General features: G+C 39.5%; 1 protein-coding gene across 1 annotated transcript; it reads left to right on the top strand.

Annotated features, from left to right (window-relative positions):
- Nucleotides 1–5,079: 5,079 nt before the first annotated feature.
- On the top strand, nt 5,080–17,705 carry gtpbp4 (GTP binding protein 4). The gene is made up of 17 exons (XM_041804290.1): nt 5,080–5,204; nt 7,197–7,367; nt 7,489–7,592; nt 8,031–8,167; nt 10,042–10,142; nt 10,258–10,350; nt 10,536–10,727; nt 11,123–11,188; nt 12,245–12,334; nt 12,429–12,539; nt 12,625–12,702; nt 12,954–13,005; nt 13,093–13,193; nt 13,481–13,678; nt 13,785–13,850; nt 16,122–16,265; nt 17,013–17,705. Exons 1-17 carry the CDS (start codon nt 5,157–5,159, stop codon nt 17,163–17,165), a joined length of 1,905 nt encoding a protein of 634 aa, XP_041660224.1. The 5' UTR covers nt 5,080–5,156; the 3' UTR covers nt 17,166–17,705.
- Nucleotides 17,706–19,663: the final 1,958 nt, after the last annotated feature.

The raw sequence follows: 19,663 nt of genomic DNA, 5'->3' as shown, positions 1-19,663 counted from the left end.
TAGGGCTAAAGATGAGCGAGAGGAGAGGAGGGGATTTTAGATGGAGAAGTCGCCGTTTCCTTTCCCTTTCGTGTGCAGCACAAAGATCGTCTATATTCAAAATGATGGAGCCCTACAAACATGGCGAGCTACTGGACAAGTGTCCAAAAATGGTACAGGATAAAATAAACAGAAATAATAAAGATTGACAGCATCGTTTAATACATTCAGTTACTGAGTTATATTTAGTTTTATCAACCGTTTATTCCCTTATTAGAGTCTGAAAGGCAGTAGAATGTGTACACTGGAAAAATAATGTTCCAAAGATTGGATTTCCTCATCACAAGTACGTTTGTTACACATATTAGACTTACCAAAATATTATATTATATTGTATTATATTATATTATATTATATTATATTATATTATATTATATTATATTATATTATATTATATTATATTATATTATGGAAAACTTCAAGATGGAAGCAGATTAGGTATTGTTTCATAAATAAGGATACTCTAATGTCATAGTCCAAGAGTGACCAAAGTGGCCAATGAACTCAATTATACAGAATAAAATGATGAGTTAAGGACTGTAGATCTATTATAAATCTTCTATTATAACCTCCAATGTCACAGTAGCCAAGGATTTAAGGCATTGGAAAAATGCTTGCATATAAAACATCAACATAATCAATCAGAGGCATAAAACTGGCAGAAACAAGTCTTTGCTTTTGCAGCAAAAGAAAAACAAGACTTATTTCTGACGTAAAAGCGCAGCAGCAACTTCAGTTTCTCAAATTAGATGTTCAGCATTAAGCCTAAAAGTCAGGATATTTATGAGAATATTTTAAGAAAGACACAGGTTGGTGGGATATATGTTGTTCAAAACTTTGACATGTATTTCTTTAACCCTGATTAACATACAGTTTTTAAAGTAATAACCATGTCCATATCCTGTTTATATTAATAAAAATGTTGTTCAAAAAGTTTTTCCTTGAACGTGACTTTTCACAAAATAGATGTACATCTCAAAAAATCTGAATATCTTGTCAAAGATTTACTTCAGAAAGTTAAATTTTAATCTATTCTTCATTCCTTTTATACAAAGTGAAACATTTCAGTACCTTTTCTGTTTTAATCTCGATGATTATGTCTTACAGCTCACAAAAATCTAAAATCCACAATCTCTAAGTATTACAGTATTGTGGAAAAGTCCAGGTTTCAAAGGTTTCCTGAGCCTTCATTCTCTCTCTGTCTCTGGTTCAGTACACACATGGGGAGACTGCTGACTTGACATTTCTCTAGAACAGTTGTTCTCAACTGGTGGGTTGGGACCCAAAAGTGGGTTGTGGGGCAGCTTTCAGTGGGTCCCAACTAGGTGTCTGAAAAAAAATGGTGGCAAAAGTCCTGAAGTCCTTATTGGACATGCATTGATACCTTTTATTTTACTCTGTTTTACTGTGAAATTGGGTCAGTTTAAATGTTTGATCAATATTTCAACTGATGTATCTCCTCTTACTGCAATAAATGGCTATATTTCCCATGATAATGAAGTAATTTCAGAAATTCTCTGGAAAATTGGCAAAAATGGACACATAATGATGGGGAAGAGAGTATAAAATTTGTCATTTTTGTCCCGTTTCTTTTTTATATCAGATGCTTTGGTCCAATCATGCTCCAAACTGCAACATATTCAATTAACTAAACATGCTTTGTCAAAAAATTTTTTGGAAACTTGGTGTGCAATCTGTCATAAGACAGAGTGGTGGGTCCTGAGGCCGGACCAGTTGAGAACCACTGCTCTAGAAGACACCCTCCAGGAGGGTAAGCCACAGAAGGTCCCTGCTGAAAGGTCAGGCTGTTCTCAGAGGCCGCATCAAAACAGATTCATCAAAGTTGACTGAAGGCAAAAGTGTGATAGGAAAATTAAAATTCAAGTTTCCCACCAAAAGCTACAAACTCATTTGTTAGTAGTATACGGCTGACTAAATCGGTGTAATTCTAACCAAGACCTGGATTAAGAGTTGGTTTACTGAGTGGCTGTGATGCAGACGAAGATTAGTGGCACTTCTATCAGATCCTCAGAGTGAGAGCTCTTCATCTTCTTCCTATCTTTGGTGCAGCACCGAACTCGAAGCTGTCACACACCGCCATAGGTCCCGCCTCCTTTACTCCTCCTCCTCCATTGCTCTCACAGCGGAGCGCTCTGATTGGTCAAGATCGGCTGTGGGCGCACGCGGACCCACTCGTGATCAGCAGGTGTGGGTGTGGTCTAAAGGCCCAGGCCACCGCTGATTGGCTGTTTCTTTATCATCACGGATCACAACAAATATGGAGAGGAGCTGTTTCCGGGTTGGGAGGCGTCTTTACGGACAACAACAGACACCCCAAAACAAATAACCAGTTTACTGCAATTGGATTCCCCATCACATGGTTAAAGGAGAAATCCGACGATTTTATCTTCATCTTTATCATCTAAAAAATAAAAAGATAAAAATGACCGCAATCAATAATGAATTGATTATCTTAAGAAAAAAAAAATCAACAAAATAGCCGAGTAGTGGATTCATTAGAGTTTTTTTCTTAAGTATTAAATCCTCTCTTAAGCAGTAATTCATAAAAAAATGTTTCTATCACGTGATCAATTACCCCCCTCCCAAATCAGCCATTTTTTGGCCCCTTGCCTGCTAATTTTAAGACTTTTTAACCTTTTGTGACTTCCTCGCACAAATTAGTTTAGTTTAAGAGACTCTTCAGGTTCATGACCTTTGTGTGTAATCTAGAGGAGGGTTCATGTGCACAGGATAAATTCAAAACGTCCTCTAGCAATGTTCTCTGCTTGTAGTAAAGACTGACATGTTCACGAAACATTTTAACGTAATATTCACCAGAAAATTTAATGTTCGGAAGGAAAATTTTACTTTGTTCAAGACACATTTGTGTGTTCACTAGAAAGTTTAACATACTCTTATGAATTTTAATGTGTTAGGCAGAAAGTTTTACAAGCTCATGTTAAAAGTTTATGCGTTTACGAGGAAGGTGTACATGCTCGTTAAACGTTGACATGTTAAATGGTTTTATGAGTTCACAAGAATGTTTTACTTTCTCGTATGAAAGTTTTATGTGTTTACTTGAAAGTTTTACTCTCATATATGTTGTGTTTTTACATCAATATTCAACGTACTCGAATGACGACTTTACAGATTAACAAGAATGTTCAGCATACTCATATGAAAGTTTTACACGTTTACTTGAAAGTTTAAGATACTTTTATGAAATTTTAATGTTTTAAAGTTTTATAAGTTTACAAGTTCCACATACTCACATCAAAGTTTAATGCTTTACTAGAAAGTTTAACATACTCATATGCCAGTTTTACATGTTTACAGGAAAGTTCAACACGCTCAAATGAAAGTTTAACACATAAACGAGAAAATTTGACACACTTTTCTCAAAATGTTACGTGTGTTCAAAAAAGTTCAGCATACTCCCATGAAAGCTTTATGCATTTACAAGAAAGTTTAACGTACTTTTACGGAATATTAAAGGGTTCAAAAGAAAGTTCAGCATTCTCACATAAGAGTTTTATGCATTAAAAAAAGATTTTTATACTCATATAAAAGTTTTACATGCCATCAAGAAAGTTTTACCTACTGATATGAAAGTTTAACAAGTTTACTGGGATGATCAGCATGCTCAGTTTTTATGCATTAAATAAAGTTTTATACACTCATATTAAAGTATTACATGCCCACAGGAAGTTTTGCATTCTCATATGAAAATTTTACATAACCACAAGAAAATTAATGGGAAGTTAAATCCTCTGAGAGCGTTATCTGTTCAGACACTGTGTCTGCTTTAGGCATTTAAAGAAGAGAAATCTGCGTCCCATCCTGAGATTCTTTGCTGCTTCAGATTGAGAGTTTGGGGTGTCATGTTAACATTTTGTGGGTACCAGGACATTCAAGAATTTAGGAGATTCACTACTTATAGACTAAATATAACCATGTAAAAGAATTTCTCTTCAGACAGGGTGTTTTTAAAGCCCCTCTGGGGAATGGCACCTGGTACAGCAATTGCAAAGAGGAGCTAGAGCTTCAGTGGTTAATAAAATGGGCCAAAGATCGATAGGGTAGGCTCTACCTCCACCAGCAACCCTGAGTTTAAAGGAAGAGGGGTCAGACTGTGTCCTATAGGAGGGATGATATAGTTATAATCAGGTTAAGAATGGGACATTGTGCTCTGGCCAGAGAGTTGAAATCATAAGTTTCAAAGGTCAAAATATAAGATCAAATTTAAACCATGAGTTAAAAGACAAAATATGACTTATAAAATGTGAAATTTTTCAATTGTGAGTTTTATAGGTCAAAATATTGGATTCAAAAGCCCAAATTAGGAGTTTAAAATGTCAAAATATGAGCTAGAATTCAAAATGATGACTTAAAAAGTTAAAATCATGATTTAAATTTAAAACCGGAAGCTCAAAAGGTCAAAATATGATATAAAAGTAAAATTATTAATTTAAAATGTCAAAATATGAGAAAAAAATATGAAATCACTTGTTTAAATGTCAAAATATGTGATTCAAAAGCCAAAGTAAGAAGTTGAAAAGGTCAAAATATGACTTGAAATTTAAAATTGGGATTCTCAAAGATAAAAGTGTATGAGTTGAAAAAGTCAAAGCATGAAGTCAAAATCATAAATTTGAGGCGTAATGTTGAGATGCAAAGTTGAAAATATGAAATAAAAACAAATTAATTTCTGTCCTCACGTTCTTGACTTTTTATGAAATCTTTCTTACTCTTTATTTTTATGGCTTAACTTATACTGGAGGAAATCTGCAGACCTCATACTGGTGGGCCAGTTATAATACAAATATGATATGATCTTGCGGGCCGGATATAATCGCTCCACTGGCCCGATTTGGCCCCCGGGCCTTGAGTTTGACACCCCTGATTTAGATGGTGTGTGTGGGTGTAAATAAAGTCCAACACGTCGTTTTTTTGTGCAATAAATAAACGCAGTCACAGATGTGTTGTCTCATGGCTGACCGTTAGAGGGCGCTGTGTAGAAATCTCACTGACGTCTCTCCAGCGTCTCTTCCGGTCCTGACTGAACCTCGACCTCTCCTTTTCCCTGTGCCGTCAGCCGACCACAACGTGTCGACAAAATGGCACTTTATAATTTCAAGAAGATTATGGTGGTTCCCACCGCTAAGGTACGTTTGTCTGTTATTCTCCTGCATTTTAAAACACGGCTGTTTTATCTGTGATAGCTCTGAGCTCAAGGAAACTAATAAAGATGGTAAAACATGGAGGAGAGGTGTTGGTAAGGAAAACACGTGCTGAGCTGCTGGAGAGACCCATCAGAGGGTTTAGCTCAGCTGTTTACTGAAATATTACTTCATATCAGCGACGGACAGTGGAGAGAAAGTATAATTTTATTTTGAAAACAAATAATCTTCAACTGGAACACAATAAATAAGAGACATGACACAAATTAAAAAACACAACATTAAACATACTGTGTATTATTATTATCTTTAAATGATGCCTTTGTTTTATGGGGTAGACTCTGTTCAACATATCTCTCCAGAATGTTTTTTTTTCACGAATTTAGGCTCTCAGTTTGCTCCGACTGTGTTGAGCACAACCTTAAGCTACCTTGGAAACCAGTGGTGGAAAGAATTAAATTACATTTATTTTTAACACTGTAATTGAGCAGTTATTTTCCAGGATGGTTTAAAGCAGTGGTTCTCAACTGCTCCAGCCTCAGGACTCACCATTCTGTCTCATTACAGATAATGACCCAAATTTCCCCAAAATTTTCAACAACATATGTTTAGTTAATTGAATATGTTGCAGTTTTGAGCATGTTTGGACCAGACCAACTGATGTAAAAAAGGAAAGGGACAAAACTGACACATTTTACACCTTCTTTCCCCATCATTACGTGTCAATTTTTGCCAATTTTTCAGAGAACTTGTGAAACTACTTCATTATCATGAGAAAAGTAGCCATCTGTCTTAATAGGAGGAGATAAATTAGTAGAAATATTGACCAAACATTTGACAAAATATTTACCCAATTTCACAGTAAAACAGAGTAAAATATAAGGTATCTTTGCGTGTCCAATAAGGACTTCTTGCCTCCATATTTTTTTTTCAGACACCAAGTCGCGACCCACCGAAAACTTTTGGGTCCCGACCCACCAGTTGAGAACCACTGGTTTATAGGATGCTAAAAGCAATCATTTGCAAAGAAAATTAAAGTAATATTTTAAAGGTCAAAAAACTGAGAAACTAAACTAAAAATGCTAGAGATTTTTAAATGAGCACCTGAAGTACTACGACCTTTTCCACCAGTTTTCAAAGCTAGAGAAATTCTTAATCTACATAACCTCAGTGGAGTGGTGTTTATTGATTCCTTTTTAAATAAATGAATAAAGTAAGCATTTGCCGTCACCATCCACACTCTATACCAGTAGGTGGCAGTACTGCACCAACACAACTGGTACTAAAATTTGGGTTGTGAAAGACACTTGAAAGAAGGGGGCAGTTTTATGTTGATCACTGATGTGAAAGCAGGGGATATTGTGTCAAAATCAACACATAAAGGAGCTGCTGTTCTGTTGCTGTATCTCGTTTATTCTCTGTGCTGCTTAGTTGTGATGGATCACCAGTTATCTATAATTTGTCTTGATTTATGGTCCAAGCAGAGTTTGTTTTTATTAGGGGTTGGGGATAGATTAGCAGGAAATAATTCCCATGATTCCATGCTACCCTTGAGATCATATTTTGTTATTGTTTTGAGTAAGAGCCCCCTGGTGGTGGGATTTAGATATTGTGCATTCATTTAAAAATATAAAATACAACAAACAAGCATCTGAGATAAATAAATAAATGGAAGTAAAAAGACGTAATGGAATTTAAGGGTAGGCAGTTGTAAATAGAATGTTTAAGGTGAAGTTTTAAGAGTTTACAATTCTGTTAAAAGAGAACGTGAAAGAAAATGAGGTGAATATTATGTAGTCTAGTCACTACATTTCCTTTTGGGCTTTAAACAAATGTAAGCTTTAAATAGGCTACATGTTATAATGACAGAAACATCCAAGAATAGTGTAATATCTGTCTTGAAGTGAATAAATGTGAGGTTGTAGATTAATATGCACTGCCTCTGCCTTTAACTTATGCCTTTTTGCTTCTCTGTAGGATTTCATCGACATCACTTTATCCAAAACACAAAGGAAGACGCCCACAGTGATACACAAACACTACCAGATCCACAGAATCCGACATTTTTACATGCGAAAGGTGAAGTTCACCCAGCAGAACTACCATGACCGGCTCACTCAGATCCTCACTGACTTCCCTAAGCTGGATGTAAGTAAACATGCTCAGAAGGTCTGCCCTACATTGTTTGAATAAACTTTTTAATCATCTTTTGTCTGGAACTAATATCAGGATAATGTGTTATATATGTTATAATTGTTGTTTCCTCTAGGACATCCATCCTTTCTACGCTGATCTCATGAACGTGTTGTATGACAAAGACCATTATAAGTTGGCGTTGGGGCAGATAAACATCGCCAAGAATCTGATCGATAAGTAAGTTTGTCTGAAATGTTCTGCTTGTTCTTCACATATGTTTTGTGTAACTGTTATGAGTTAAAGCTCTCTACAGAGCTCTTTGCGTAATGATCTACGGAGCTGTAGAAGTGTAAAAGATGAAAGGAAAGAGCTAAGGGTTCAGGTTTACTCATGGCTCTGCTCTCACTGTCAGGAGTCATACAACCAAAATATCAAACATGCCAGAAATCTATCCGATCAGTCTGGAGCTGCTGGTCTGGCTGTATCGTCCCCCCTGTGCTCTGCCAGACAAATGACCATGATCCAGCTGAAATCGGCACAACCTCCTAGTTCTTTGTGCGAATTCGTGTCTGCATCTGATGAAATTTGCACAGAGTACGCCCGGCTTTAGGCAGGCTTATTTTGGGTGACAAGACCACAGAAGTGAATCTAAATCTTTCTTCTTCACCCTTCCAGTGTTGCCAAAGATTATGTGCGACTGATGAAGTATGGAGACTCTCTGTATCGGTGTAAACAGCTGAAGAGAGCCGCTCTGGGTCGAATGTGCACCATCCTGAAACGACAGAAGTCCAGTCTGGAGTATCTGGAACAAGGTAACAGAAAAATGTTTTTTTTTTTTTTTCATTGGCTTCAAATTTAAAATATGTTCAGGGCAACCAGAGCAGTTGGCAGCAAGGAAGATGCGCTCTTGAGTTATATCTTGGAATCGTAGTGTTTTTTCATATGACATATGTTGAAACCAATGACAACAAAGAAGATGGATAGTTTTGAGAGAAAGAATGGGAAATTTAAAAAAAAAGAAAAAACAAAGATGAAAAAGCAGACCTCAGTCTCAACTGCAACTCATGGATAGCTTAAAAGCTAACAACAACTGCCAGTAACTGCCACTGATCAACAGGAGACTACTGAATGCTACCTATTGAGGGAGCATGGTGGCGGCACATACTGACGCAGCGTCCCAGTGCTCCATCACTGGCAGCAAAACAAAGCCCTACACTCAGACCTGAGGCCTGTACGACGAAGCTGGATTTTCTCTTATTGAGATAACTTAAGGGTTAACCCTGGATTTTCTGTACGATGAAGCTGGTTCACTTCTTACCGGGATAAATCACCGCGGTAACTTATGCTGAACGGCTAACCTGCTCCGGAGCAGGTTATGGTCTGGATAAGAGATCAGTGAGTATAAAGGCACCGCCTCCTAACCAATCAGTTCTCTTGGAAATTGGCCTGCCCATTCTTAGAAGATCCTGGTTGGTGCATGGAAAAAGAGAAGAGTGCTTAGGAGAGAAAGGATCTTTAGGGATAGATGATAATTAATTCCGGTGATTTCATCCATACAACAGAGACAGTGTGAAGAAATAAAGCCTTGTCACCCGCTGCTATGTTTTTATATTTGATCTTCTGTTCCCAAGTCTTTTTTGCTCCACTAGGATTGCATCTGAAATAATGGGGTTAATAATAATGGTCACACATTATGTCCTTTGCACACTGGGTCCAATTATTTTGTCTGAATTTTTTCACACGTTAAAAAAGAAAATCGAGCTCATGTTGTTCTAATCAAGGTTGCACACTGACGCTGAAATTTTCACCCGTCATTTCTTGTCGGAACAGGCTTGATTTTATGCGAAATTTCGCGTCAGTCCAAGTCATTTAAATGGGTGAGTGATGATGTAAAACAGTGTCCACTGCTTCCTCCTTGCTTGCTCACCCTCACCGGACCCCTCCTCCCTCTCTCTCGCCCTGAAACCTCACTTTAAACACCAAAGTTTGCTTATTTATTATGTGGATATAAACCATGGAAGTATAACAGATGGGTGATCGATGATTCAGATCAGCGCCCGTTGCTTTCTCTCGCTCTCACTCACCCCCGTCCAACTCCTCCCTCTCTCCCACTCCCAAAACCTCACTTTAAACACCGTAGTTTGCAGGTGTGTCATGTGGATATCAGCTATAGAAATATATAACAGATAAAGAGGCTACATTTGTACCCTACTCACAGCTCATAACAGAGACTGAATAAAAAAGTTGCCCTCCATCTCTCTAACTTGTCTCTGCGCTATGACGCATGGGCAGGTGCTGAATGGAGCTCTCTGTCAGGATGGATCCAGCGGGATTTTAAAGGAGTGACAGACGCAGGCTCACAAACAAACCTGCCGTACCAAGCGTCTTTCTCACAGGTGCGAGCTCCCTTGCCAGTGGGATGGATGACTTAAAGCTGTGGATTTCTAGCCACTGTGTTAACTTCTACAGAGGAGACTGCCAAACGAATTTTTTTGTGTTTTTACCATGCAATAACAATAATCCATCTATCAAATTTGCAGGAAGTGACCTTTAAATTTAGCATTGATTTCTGTTTTCAAGCTCCTTTTCATGTTTGTTCCTTTCACCAAAGAGCCCTCATTTTCTACTATGTTTATTCTGTCTTTGAATACGTGAAAATCCTCATCCTGTTCGTCCTCTCTAACAGTGCGTCAACATCTGTCCCGTTTGCCGACCATTGACCCCAACACCAGGACCCTGCTCCTGTGTGGTTACCCTAACGTTGGAAAGTCCAGCTTCATTAACAAGGTAAACACTCCACCATAAAACATGTGTAAGAGCACCATAGTCAATAACATGCCTTAATTTCAGGGTTTATCTGCCTGTGAGTTTACTAAATATGAATAATATTTTTCATTATCAGGTGACCAGAGCAGACGTGGATGTGCAGCCCTACGCTTTCACCACCAAGTCTCTGTTTGTGGGTCACATGGACTACAGATACCTGCGCTGGCAGGTAAGGTGCTGCAGCTCTGGCTGTTTCGCATCACCCTCTCTGTGTGTTTAAGCAGAGCTACAATGATAGTTTGGTTTGGCCACTGGTGTTGTACCAGGAGGAGCTGATGTGTCGATGAAAGTCCGTCTCCTGTTATGCACCCCATTATGTTGATGTCCACTTAGCTTTTGTGTTTGGGTTTGTAGGTGGTGGACACCCCGGGGATCCTTGACCACCCTCTGGAGGAGAGGAACACCATCGAGATGCAGGCCATCACAGCTCTAGCTCACCTGCGAGCCGCCGTCCTTTACGTCATGGACGTCTCTGAGCAGTGTGGTCACACCTTGCAGGAGCAGCTGGAGCTCTTCAACAACATCCGCCCACTGTTCGCCAACAAGGTCAGACGCCATAATGAGACACTACTTCACATGTCAAATTAGAGCTCCACTATTAATAGGATATAATCACGACTTATGCTGTTCCACGATCAAAAACACAGTTTCTGTCTGTAAAACACTCAGCCTTCTGATTTCACAAACACTGTGGCTGTTTGTGATCATTTGCTGAGCAGTGAACATGCTCAGCAGTGATTTATGAAACGTCTGATTACATCAGCCGTCGGTGCTGGCTACACAGCTAAATGTGTGTCGGGTGCCGACTACATCCCTGAGAAAATATCGTGCATGTTTATGTTTTGGAAACTTCATGGAAAATTAAGAGGTGAAAAAATTATAGAGCAAAAATACGAGTGAAAATTTGATCTAAGTTGTGCTTTTGTCTCGTCTTTCTGCAGCCTCTCATCATCGTTGCCAACAAGTGTGACGTGAAGAAGATCAGTGAGCTGTCAGAGGAGAACCAGGTGAGTCATATACAGATTCTGCTGAATCAGCTTTAGTGAAACCAGGTAAACAAGGTGAGGAAGAAACGGTAATGGGGACGTGAGTTTCCGATTTGGACTCCAGACACACTGAAGCCGTGCAGAAATGTAACTTGAGATCTTCCTCCAAACCCTGCTGGATGATCCCAACTTGTACTGTATGCGTTATTTACAACACTGGTTTTCAGCTGGTGGGTTGGGACCCAAAAGTGGGTCGTGAAGCCATTTTCAGTGGGTTTTGAAAGAGTGCCTGGAAAAAAAAATAAGAGGAAGAAAAAAGTTAATATGGGCTTTTATTTTGAAGGATATGTTTCAGCCAATTTGTTTCATACAGCTTAATCAATCCATCCATCCGTCCGTTTTCTATACCACTTATCCCGTTTGGGGTCGCGGGGGGCTGGAGCCTATCCCAGCTGTCATTGGGCGAGAGGCGGGGTACACCCTGGACTAGTCACCAGTCAAATCGCAGGGCTGACATATGGAGACAGACAACCAGGCACACTCACACTCACACCTACGGCCAATTTAGAGTCACCAATTAACCTAATGAGCAGGTTTTTGGTGATGGGAGGAAGCCGGGGTACCCGGAGAGAGCCCACATGTGCACAGGGAAAACATGCAAACTCCGCAAAGGGAAGCGAACCAGGGACCTTCTTGCTGTGAGCCAACAACGCTAACCCCTGTGCCGCTGTGCAGCCCGCTTTTTAATCCATAATGCACAATTTTTCCTTAAAAAGCGCTTCGTTATGACTGCAACACATAGGAACTTTGGGTCTTGACTTGCCATTAAGGATATGGTAGTGTGTCCTGACTCTAGACCAGTTGAGAACCACTGATTTCTAAATCTCGGACCTACAAGGCAGATCTCTATGGAGTAAAGTGATTTGAAGCTTTCCCTTTTAAACAATCTACGGAGGGCTCCTGGTGTTTATATACCCTCCAGAACATTTTTAATCCAGACACAAAGCATGGTGTTTATTCAGTCTTTAACTTTTGTGTCAGCTGCATTACAGTGATCACATTCGTTCTCCCTGCTAGAAAATCTTTGCGGATCTTTCTGCTGAAGGAATCTCTGTGATCGAGACCAGCACCCTGACCGAGGAGGGCGTCATGCAGGTGAAAACTGAGGTGAGCACATCAAACTTTAACTAACTCTGCTCCCTTGAGGTTTTTGAGAAGCGCAGCGGTGCATTTGAATATTTATGGCATTGTGTGTTCTCAGGCCTGTGACCGACTCCTCGCCAATCGAGTCGAGACAAAGATGAAGGGCAAGAAGGTCCATGATGTTTTGAACCGGCTCCACCTGGCCGTGCCGGTCAAAAGAGATGAGAAGGTGAATATTCTCTCTAACTCGAGTGGGAGTCTGGGCTCTGCTGTAGCATTCTTCTTAGAAGATAACTGTTTCATGGTTTCCTCAGGAGAGACCCCCCTTCATCCCTGAGGGAGCCCCGATGCGCAGGAAAGCCATGGAGGTGGATGCACCCAAACGAAAACTGGTACGCATGTTTTTTTTTTTTTTTGTATTTCTGTCTCACCGTATCTCAGCTTGGAGCATTTCATTTGTTTTATTAATGGTGAAAAAGGTGCATGGAGCCTGTTTAATTTTACCTTTCTTTGCCTGTAATCCCCTTACTGGTGCATTATGATGTTTGATTCTCTTTATTTGATATCTACATGGATTATCAACATGAAGTATTTTCAATTTTGTAGAAAAATAAATCAAACTGCTTTTGTTTTTATCTCGCAGGAGAGAGATTTGGAGATGGAGCTTGGCGACGACTACATTCTGGACCTACAGAGTAAGAAGTGCCATCATCCCAAATGAGAATTTATTAGGTAAACTCTTAAATGTGCTGGGCTGATAATGTTTTGTTTGTTTTTTTAAGAATACTGGGATCTGATGAACGAGGAGGAAAAGCAGGATAAGATCCCAGAAGTGTGGGAGGGCCACAACATCGCAGATTACATCGATCCTGACATCATGAAGGTTGGTACCTGCACTTCAGATCTAAATGTAGAATTTAACCAATCTTCTGTTTCTACAGGGAGTCTCTTTTAAAAAATCAAGTGTGCCATTTTTATTGAAAATGGTGGACAGCCAGATAAATGGATATACGTCACAAGAAAACCTGAATAATATGTTTTAACAGACATTTAATCACAGGTCATCAGAGAAATTAAAAGATCTTCATGATACACCTGTCCACAGAAGCTAAGTAGAGAAATTGTTTTGTTTTTTAAAACATCTGAAGGTTTTTTTTTTGTCTCCTGCAGAAACTCGAAGCTCTAGAGAAGGAGGAGGAGCTTAGGGAGCGCGCCGGAGAGTACGACTCAGACGACGAGAGCGAGGACGAAGAGATGCAGGAGATCCGTGTTCTGGCCAAGCAGATCCGGGAGAAGAAGCAGCTCCTGGTCATGGAGTCACGAGAGAAGGACATACACGGACCTCGCATGCCCAGGACTGCTACCAAGGTGAGAGGAGCAGGGCCGCTGTTTATTTTCTATTTGCTCTGTCAAATCTGTTTTCTTCTGTAAGTATGAGCTTAACTTTTTAAAATAAAATCGCTTTGGCCCTCAGGTTGAGAGAAAGAAGCTGGAGAAGGAGATGGGCAGCCTCGGTCTGGACATGAACGACAAAGATGAGGTGAGTTCCTCCTTTTAAGATCAGAAATCAGACTTTTAGATCAAATAAGGTCAATCGTACGTCCTGTCTGAGGATTTTACATTGAAATATTGCAAAAAACAGTTTTGAAAACAGAAGCAGTCAGTGTTAAAACATGTATTTTTCAGCCTTAGTAGCCACAAGGGGCTTTTCCATTACACAGTGCAGCTCGGCTTGACTCGGCTTGACTCGGCTCGACTCAGCGCGGCAGCCTAGCGCAGCAGGGGGTTTGCTTTTCCACCACAGCTGAGCTACCCGTTTGAGGACACATCTAGAGCTGATGACGCAGCGACAGCGCTGCAAGCTGCTCTTTTTTCTTTGTCTCCGTCTCTCTCTCTCCCCCGTTATTCTCTCCCCCTTATCCCGCGATTAGTAAACAAACACTAGTTCACGCTTATCACCGAAAGGAGAGGATTTTCTTGCGTGTAAGTTAAAGAACAATCTCCTTATTATTGATTTATGGGTCTCTAAAGAGCAGTAAATGAACGCACTCATATTTTTGGATTGGTCAGTGAGAACGGTATGCTTAACGGCTAGCGCCAGTTAATGAATTGAAGACAGACTCTCGTGGAGTAAATGTTTTGAACATCTCCTGCATTTTATTTTTGAAAGTCTAGAACTGTCTATAAGAAGGGGACAGGGTCAAACTTTGGTTATTAGTAGGTGCAGAAAAAGGTGCATTCCTGGATCTGCGCCTGCTCCTTCCTGATTTAACCCGTGTGAGAAGCCGTGTGCAATTATCCGACTGTAGTATGCACAAAAATGTAAAGTTTTGGTCTTGTGTCAAATATTCAAGTCAAACAGTGAATGCTGACACTGCTGAAACAGAGTTAAGGACAGCTGGAGCAGAGGCAGGGGTAAAACGTTTCTCCCCTGTCTCCCCATGGGGGGAAAATTGATCACAGAGGGGTTATCAGTAGCAGAGGGGGTGAATCCCCCCAGCAAATCAGACCCCTAGAGGCGCTCTGACGTCCGCACAGCACGCTTGAAGGTGGGGCCGGCCTGCTTTGGCCCTACTCATGAGCAGGGCCATTTAAGCACGGCTCAGAACGGCTCAGCACGGTCAAACTCATGATGGAAATGCACATCAGCACGGCTTGGTTTGGCACGGCGCGGCCAAGAGCCATAGTGGAAAAGCCCCATTACAGTGTTCATCATAAAAACCGGAGGGGATAATTTGGTAAGGTAAAAAAAAAAAAAAATTCAGAAAAAAGTTGTTTTGTACCACCTCAAGCTTTACATTTCTTCCCATTGTCCTTGGATCAAATCTTTATTCTTTGTTTTGTGTAATTGCATTTCTTCTTTTATCAGGCATCATTGCTATGATACTCCAGGCAGGCTCAGGCTACCCTATTTTATGGTCATTCATGACACACATCAGACTTTACGTCATGAATCTTGGCCGTCAGCCTGAGCACAATATAAGAATGATCTAACTCCTCATTGTATGCTGACATCACCACTGTCTTGGTGACTCTGAGAGTTCACAGGTCATCAGGGAAGTAGGTCAAAGAGAGTGAGTCACAACACAGGCACTCTATGTGATGCTAGCGGTCTTTTGCTCTGAAATGACGGAAAAAAACAAACAGTTATGGACTTGTCCCAATGTATCAAGATGAGGACAACATGGACCCACCCTCCTTCAAACAGAACCTGAAGTATTAATGTGACAACATGCCAAGAAAATTAGGCCAGTTAACCTCCCCAGTATGTATAGCTTCACTGTATTTACACAAAAATCCCTGGAAGGAGAAATAGTGTGGACTTATTTAATGCCACTGTGGTAAATACTGATACAAAGATAAGAGAAGAGGCTCTCCTATTGGTAGGTGTCAGGATTCACATTGTTGTTGACGGGTCCGGGTGTCAAATCAGACGACAATGCTAAACAGTTTCTAACATGCATGTCTTGTTGAGTTGCAGTCGTTGGGAGTCTTGGATGCATCATTGATCACGTCACTACAAGAGCATTTTACGTTCTGGGCGTGCATAATCTGGTCCGACGTTTGACGACGAGCGGTGATGTTGCAGTTGGACCAAAGTCTGGCTGAGTTCATGTAGTCTGAGCCGGCCTATAGGGGAAACGTGTTTGCACATTTTCCAACCTTAATAGATGACTGACATGACGTGCATCAGAAAGAAACATTAAAGTTGCTGCTCTAATCTCTAAAACATGACCAAACTGAGCACATCTTCAAATCAGCCTGTCACGATCTTCATGAAAATCAGTGTATTTTTCGTCTTTTCTTACAGAGTCACTATGCCCAACAAGCCCGGCGGTCCCGAAGCGTCACAAGGAAGCGCAAGCGTGAAGCTTCAGCTCCTCCCACCTCCAAAACCCGCAGCCAGAGCGCCTCCCGCCCGCCGAGAGACCAGTCTGGTTTACGGGATCCAAAGGTATGTGATGTTGTCTTAACTTGACTTTGATTTACTCTGTGAATATAGTGGTAAATGTTTCAAATTCAATTTTACTGTTATTAGCAAACAATTAACTCCATGTATTTTATAAAACAGTGCACAGGAGAAAAAGAAATTAATACAGATTTTAAAGTTTAGATTGGTCAAATCATGCCCTCGTAGGTTACTGAGTCAGACTAAAGTATCTCATCTCCAGGCTCCTTCCTATTTGAAACAACTGTAAAGACCCACAATTTGACTCACTTTTATTTATTTTGTATTGATTTGATTCTTTTGTAAGCTTGGCTTCAGTAATAACAAAGTAAGGCTGTCAAATGTTAACATTTTTTGATAATGAATTCTCACTATTTGAAATTCTGCTATATTGCATGTAAAACTGTTTTATTCTGTAGACTTCTGGGACTTGTATTTTTGTTTCTGTAGTATGAAAACAGAATATTGTTTGATTTTCTCTGGTATTGTAGCTTTTTTGATCAAATGTGTCTGCTTTGAATGATGGCATGACTGTGGATTTATTAGGTGTTAATGTAAAATATGGGATGAGAAGGAAAAATTAGTGCTCCTTAAGACACTGGGAAAAAAATATGCGTACATATCGCGCATGTTGACATTTATCGTTTATTTTTGCAGCATTATATTTTATGCTTGCATTCTTTGTGCAATAAAAGAAATCCTGAATCCTGGGAGATACAACTCATTCCGGTTTCTGCTTTATTTGTTCCTCAGATGGTGAAGAAGGCGAAGAAGATGATGAAGAACTCCCAGAAAGGAATGAACCGCCAAGGCAAGAAGGGCGAGTCGGACAGACACGTGTTTGATCTGAAACCCAAACATCTGCTGGCCGGGAAGAGGAAGTCTGGCACCACGGATCGCAGATAAAACAGCAGATTTCTGGACTGATGAGAGAGGATCTTTTTTGGAGATAGTACATGAGACTTTATTAACCTTCCCCTAACCGTGAAAAGGAAATATGACATCTTTTAAGTGTTGGAACTCGGGTCATCAGGTCTGTTGGTGACATTGGAGTGTCATCTTGTGGAGTTTCACTCTGTAGAAAAAGGCAGTGCTCTTAGGAAAATCCCTAACCTATTTAAATGATCTGTAGCCCATTAAAGCTCTCAGAGAATAGAGACTCAGAAAGCAGATCTGTGATGATCAGTGTCTTTTTTGTTCCTGCTTTTGCCAAAATGAAACTTACACCCTCACTGTAAAGGATATGTGAGAGTTTAACTGATGAGATAGCAGTTAAGAAGTTTTAAATCTTGGTAGACGCAGTGAAGAAAACGTTTATGCCCTACTGTCTGTATGTGGCTCACAGAATACTGTCTTTGGATAAAGTGATGATTATGATATTTCCTCAAAAGCCTCCCTTTGACAAACATTTATGAAACAGGGAGATGAATAAATTTACTGAACCAAGACGCTGTCCGTCGACTCTTCATACACATGGGATCTTCATACCTCTTTATTTTAAAGACAGTCATGTTCATTGGTTGTTCCTTGCTTTGTTCTTTCACCTTTTATAACTTCTGTGCTGGTTATAGTGGCTGCTTTGTTTGGACCGTTGATCATGTAAAGCAGAAGATAACTTGAGCACTTTCACAACTGCCCACTTTCACACAAGGATGGGATAGGATAGGAGGTCAAAGGTCAAGGTCACGGACCCTCACATCATCCTTTTCTTATAACAATTCTACAACTCACACTATCACAGCCCTTCTTGACCCACTGTTGTACTCTCTCTGTCTGGCATCTGGATACCCTCTGGATGAGTATGATTGCCAGGTGATGGTTCTAGTTTTTGTTTCTTCTCCAGGTGCAAGACTCCTACACTGCCAACATCTCCTCTCATGTCAGAATGTAAAACAGATCTGAGTTTGACTCCAGGCAACTTCCTCTGCCTGATAAAGAAACCCTGTCTGAATCAATAGTTAGAAGCACCACTGGAAGAAACATTTAAAAAATGTGGAAAAGCTAATTTTTGATTCATTTTTTTAAATTCTTGGAGTAACAGTAAATTCTGAGAATAAAGAGGAAAGATGTTTATCTCAGAATTCAGATTTTTCTCAGAATTTGAAAAAAGGAGTCAGAATTTTGCGATTCAAGCCAAAGTTCTGAATTCAATCTCTGCATTCTGAACAAAAAGAATGCTGACTGTATTTGTCTCAGACTTTGACAAAAGGTCTCGAAATCAGAAATTAACAGTAAGAATTTTATGATTTAAGTTGCAATCTGAGATCTGACTCTAAATTCTTTAATTCTGACAGAAATTTTTAAGACTAAGAATTCTGGCATTAAAATATGAATTTTTTTTTTTTTTTTAATCTTTGAAATTCTGAGATTGTAGCCAAAATTCTGCATTAATTTCTGAATTCTGAAAAAAAAAGTCACAGTTTGGACTTCAATCTTAGAATCCTGATTTTTTTCTCAGAATTTGAAATACAAAACCTCAAAAATTTCAGTCATATTTTTGATATTTAAATCAAAATCTTGACTTTACTTTAAAGTCAGAATCCCAACTGAAATTTTTGACACTCTTTAAAAAACAGATAAAGCAAGTAGTCTGAGAATAAAATCTGGATTCTGATGTTTGACTTCTACCTAAAAATTCTAAGAAAAGAAATCTCAGAAATTTGAGATTATAGCCAAAACTCTGACATTTCCATCAGAAATCAAAAACGATCTGGATGTTGATCTTTTTCTGGTTGTCCTTATCCCCTTTCTCTAAAAAAAAAAAAAATTGTTAATGTATGCCCTTAATCTTTGCCAAGAGCTCCTTTTGCACAAATCACTGCATCAATGCAGTGAGGTCAGTGAACCAGTTTCTGGTAGTTTTGGCTTGACTGTGGCCAGGTGCCAAGTCCTGCAGAGGAAATCAACATTTAAGTAAAGCTTGTCAACAGACTGAAGCAAAAGATGCTCTAAAATCCTTTAGTAGACCGCTGCATTGACCTTGGACTTGACAGAAACTGGTCTTTCTTAAGGATTAAGTAAATTATGCTATTAATTTTGAAATAAGTAAGCCAGAGCCTGGAGGAAGAGAAGAGTCACAGCATCCAATGTCCTATCAAACTTGTTAGTGAAATGCTTGTAATTCAAGCTTGATTAGGACTTGATGTCTTTTTTTAAAACGGGGTGACTGTCTCAGATTAATCCTAAAGTACACAATGAACACAATTTATTTTAAGTTAGATGAAATGATTTGACATAGAATTAATTATTACTAGAAATGATACAGCTTTTACTGGGACAATTGTTATAACTAATGTTAATGATAGCTTTTTATCTTTAGAAATATTTTTTTTAAAAAGTGCAAGCAGTATGTAAACGCAAATCTCGGGAAATGACAAAATAAACATCATTAATAAGACTACAGA

This window comes from Cheilinus undulatus, linkage group 13 (genome assembly GCF_018320785.1).
Source record: "Cheilinus undulatus linkage group 13, ASM1832078v1, whole genome shotgun sequence".
NCBI classification, from domain to species: Eukaryota; Metazoa; Chordata; class Actinopteri; order Labriformes; family Labridae; genus Cheilinus; species Cheilinus undulatus.
Note: the sequence above shows the minus strand (reverse complement) of the source record. Positions and strands in the feature narration are given on the sequence as shown.

What these genes read in the sequence shown, in the direction of transcription:
- gtpbp4 (XM_041804290.1), top strand. Translation starts at nt 5,157, where the DNA reads ATGGCACTTTATAATTTCAAGAAGATTATGGTGGTTCCCACCGCTAAG. An exon ending in GCCCACTGTTCGCCAACAAG is followed by an intron (nt 10,728 to 11,122) that starts GTCAGACGCCAT and finishes GTCTTTCTGCAG; the next exon opens with CCTCTCATCATCGTTGCCAA. An exon ending in TGCCCAGGACTGCTACCAAG is followed by an intron (nt 13,679 to 13,784) that starts GTGAGAGGAGCA and finishes TTTGGCCCTCAG; the next exon opens with GTTGAGAGAAAGAAGCTGGA.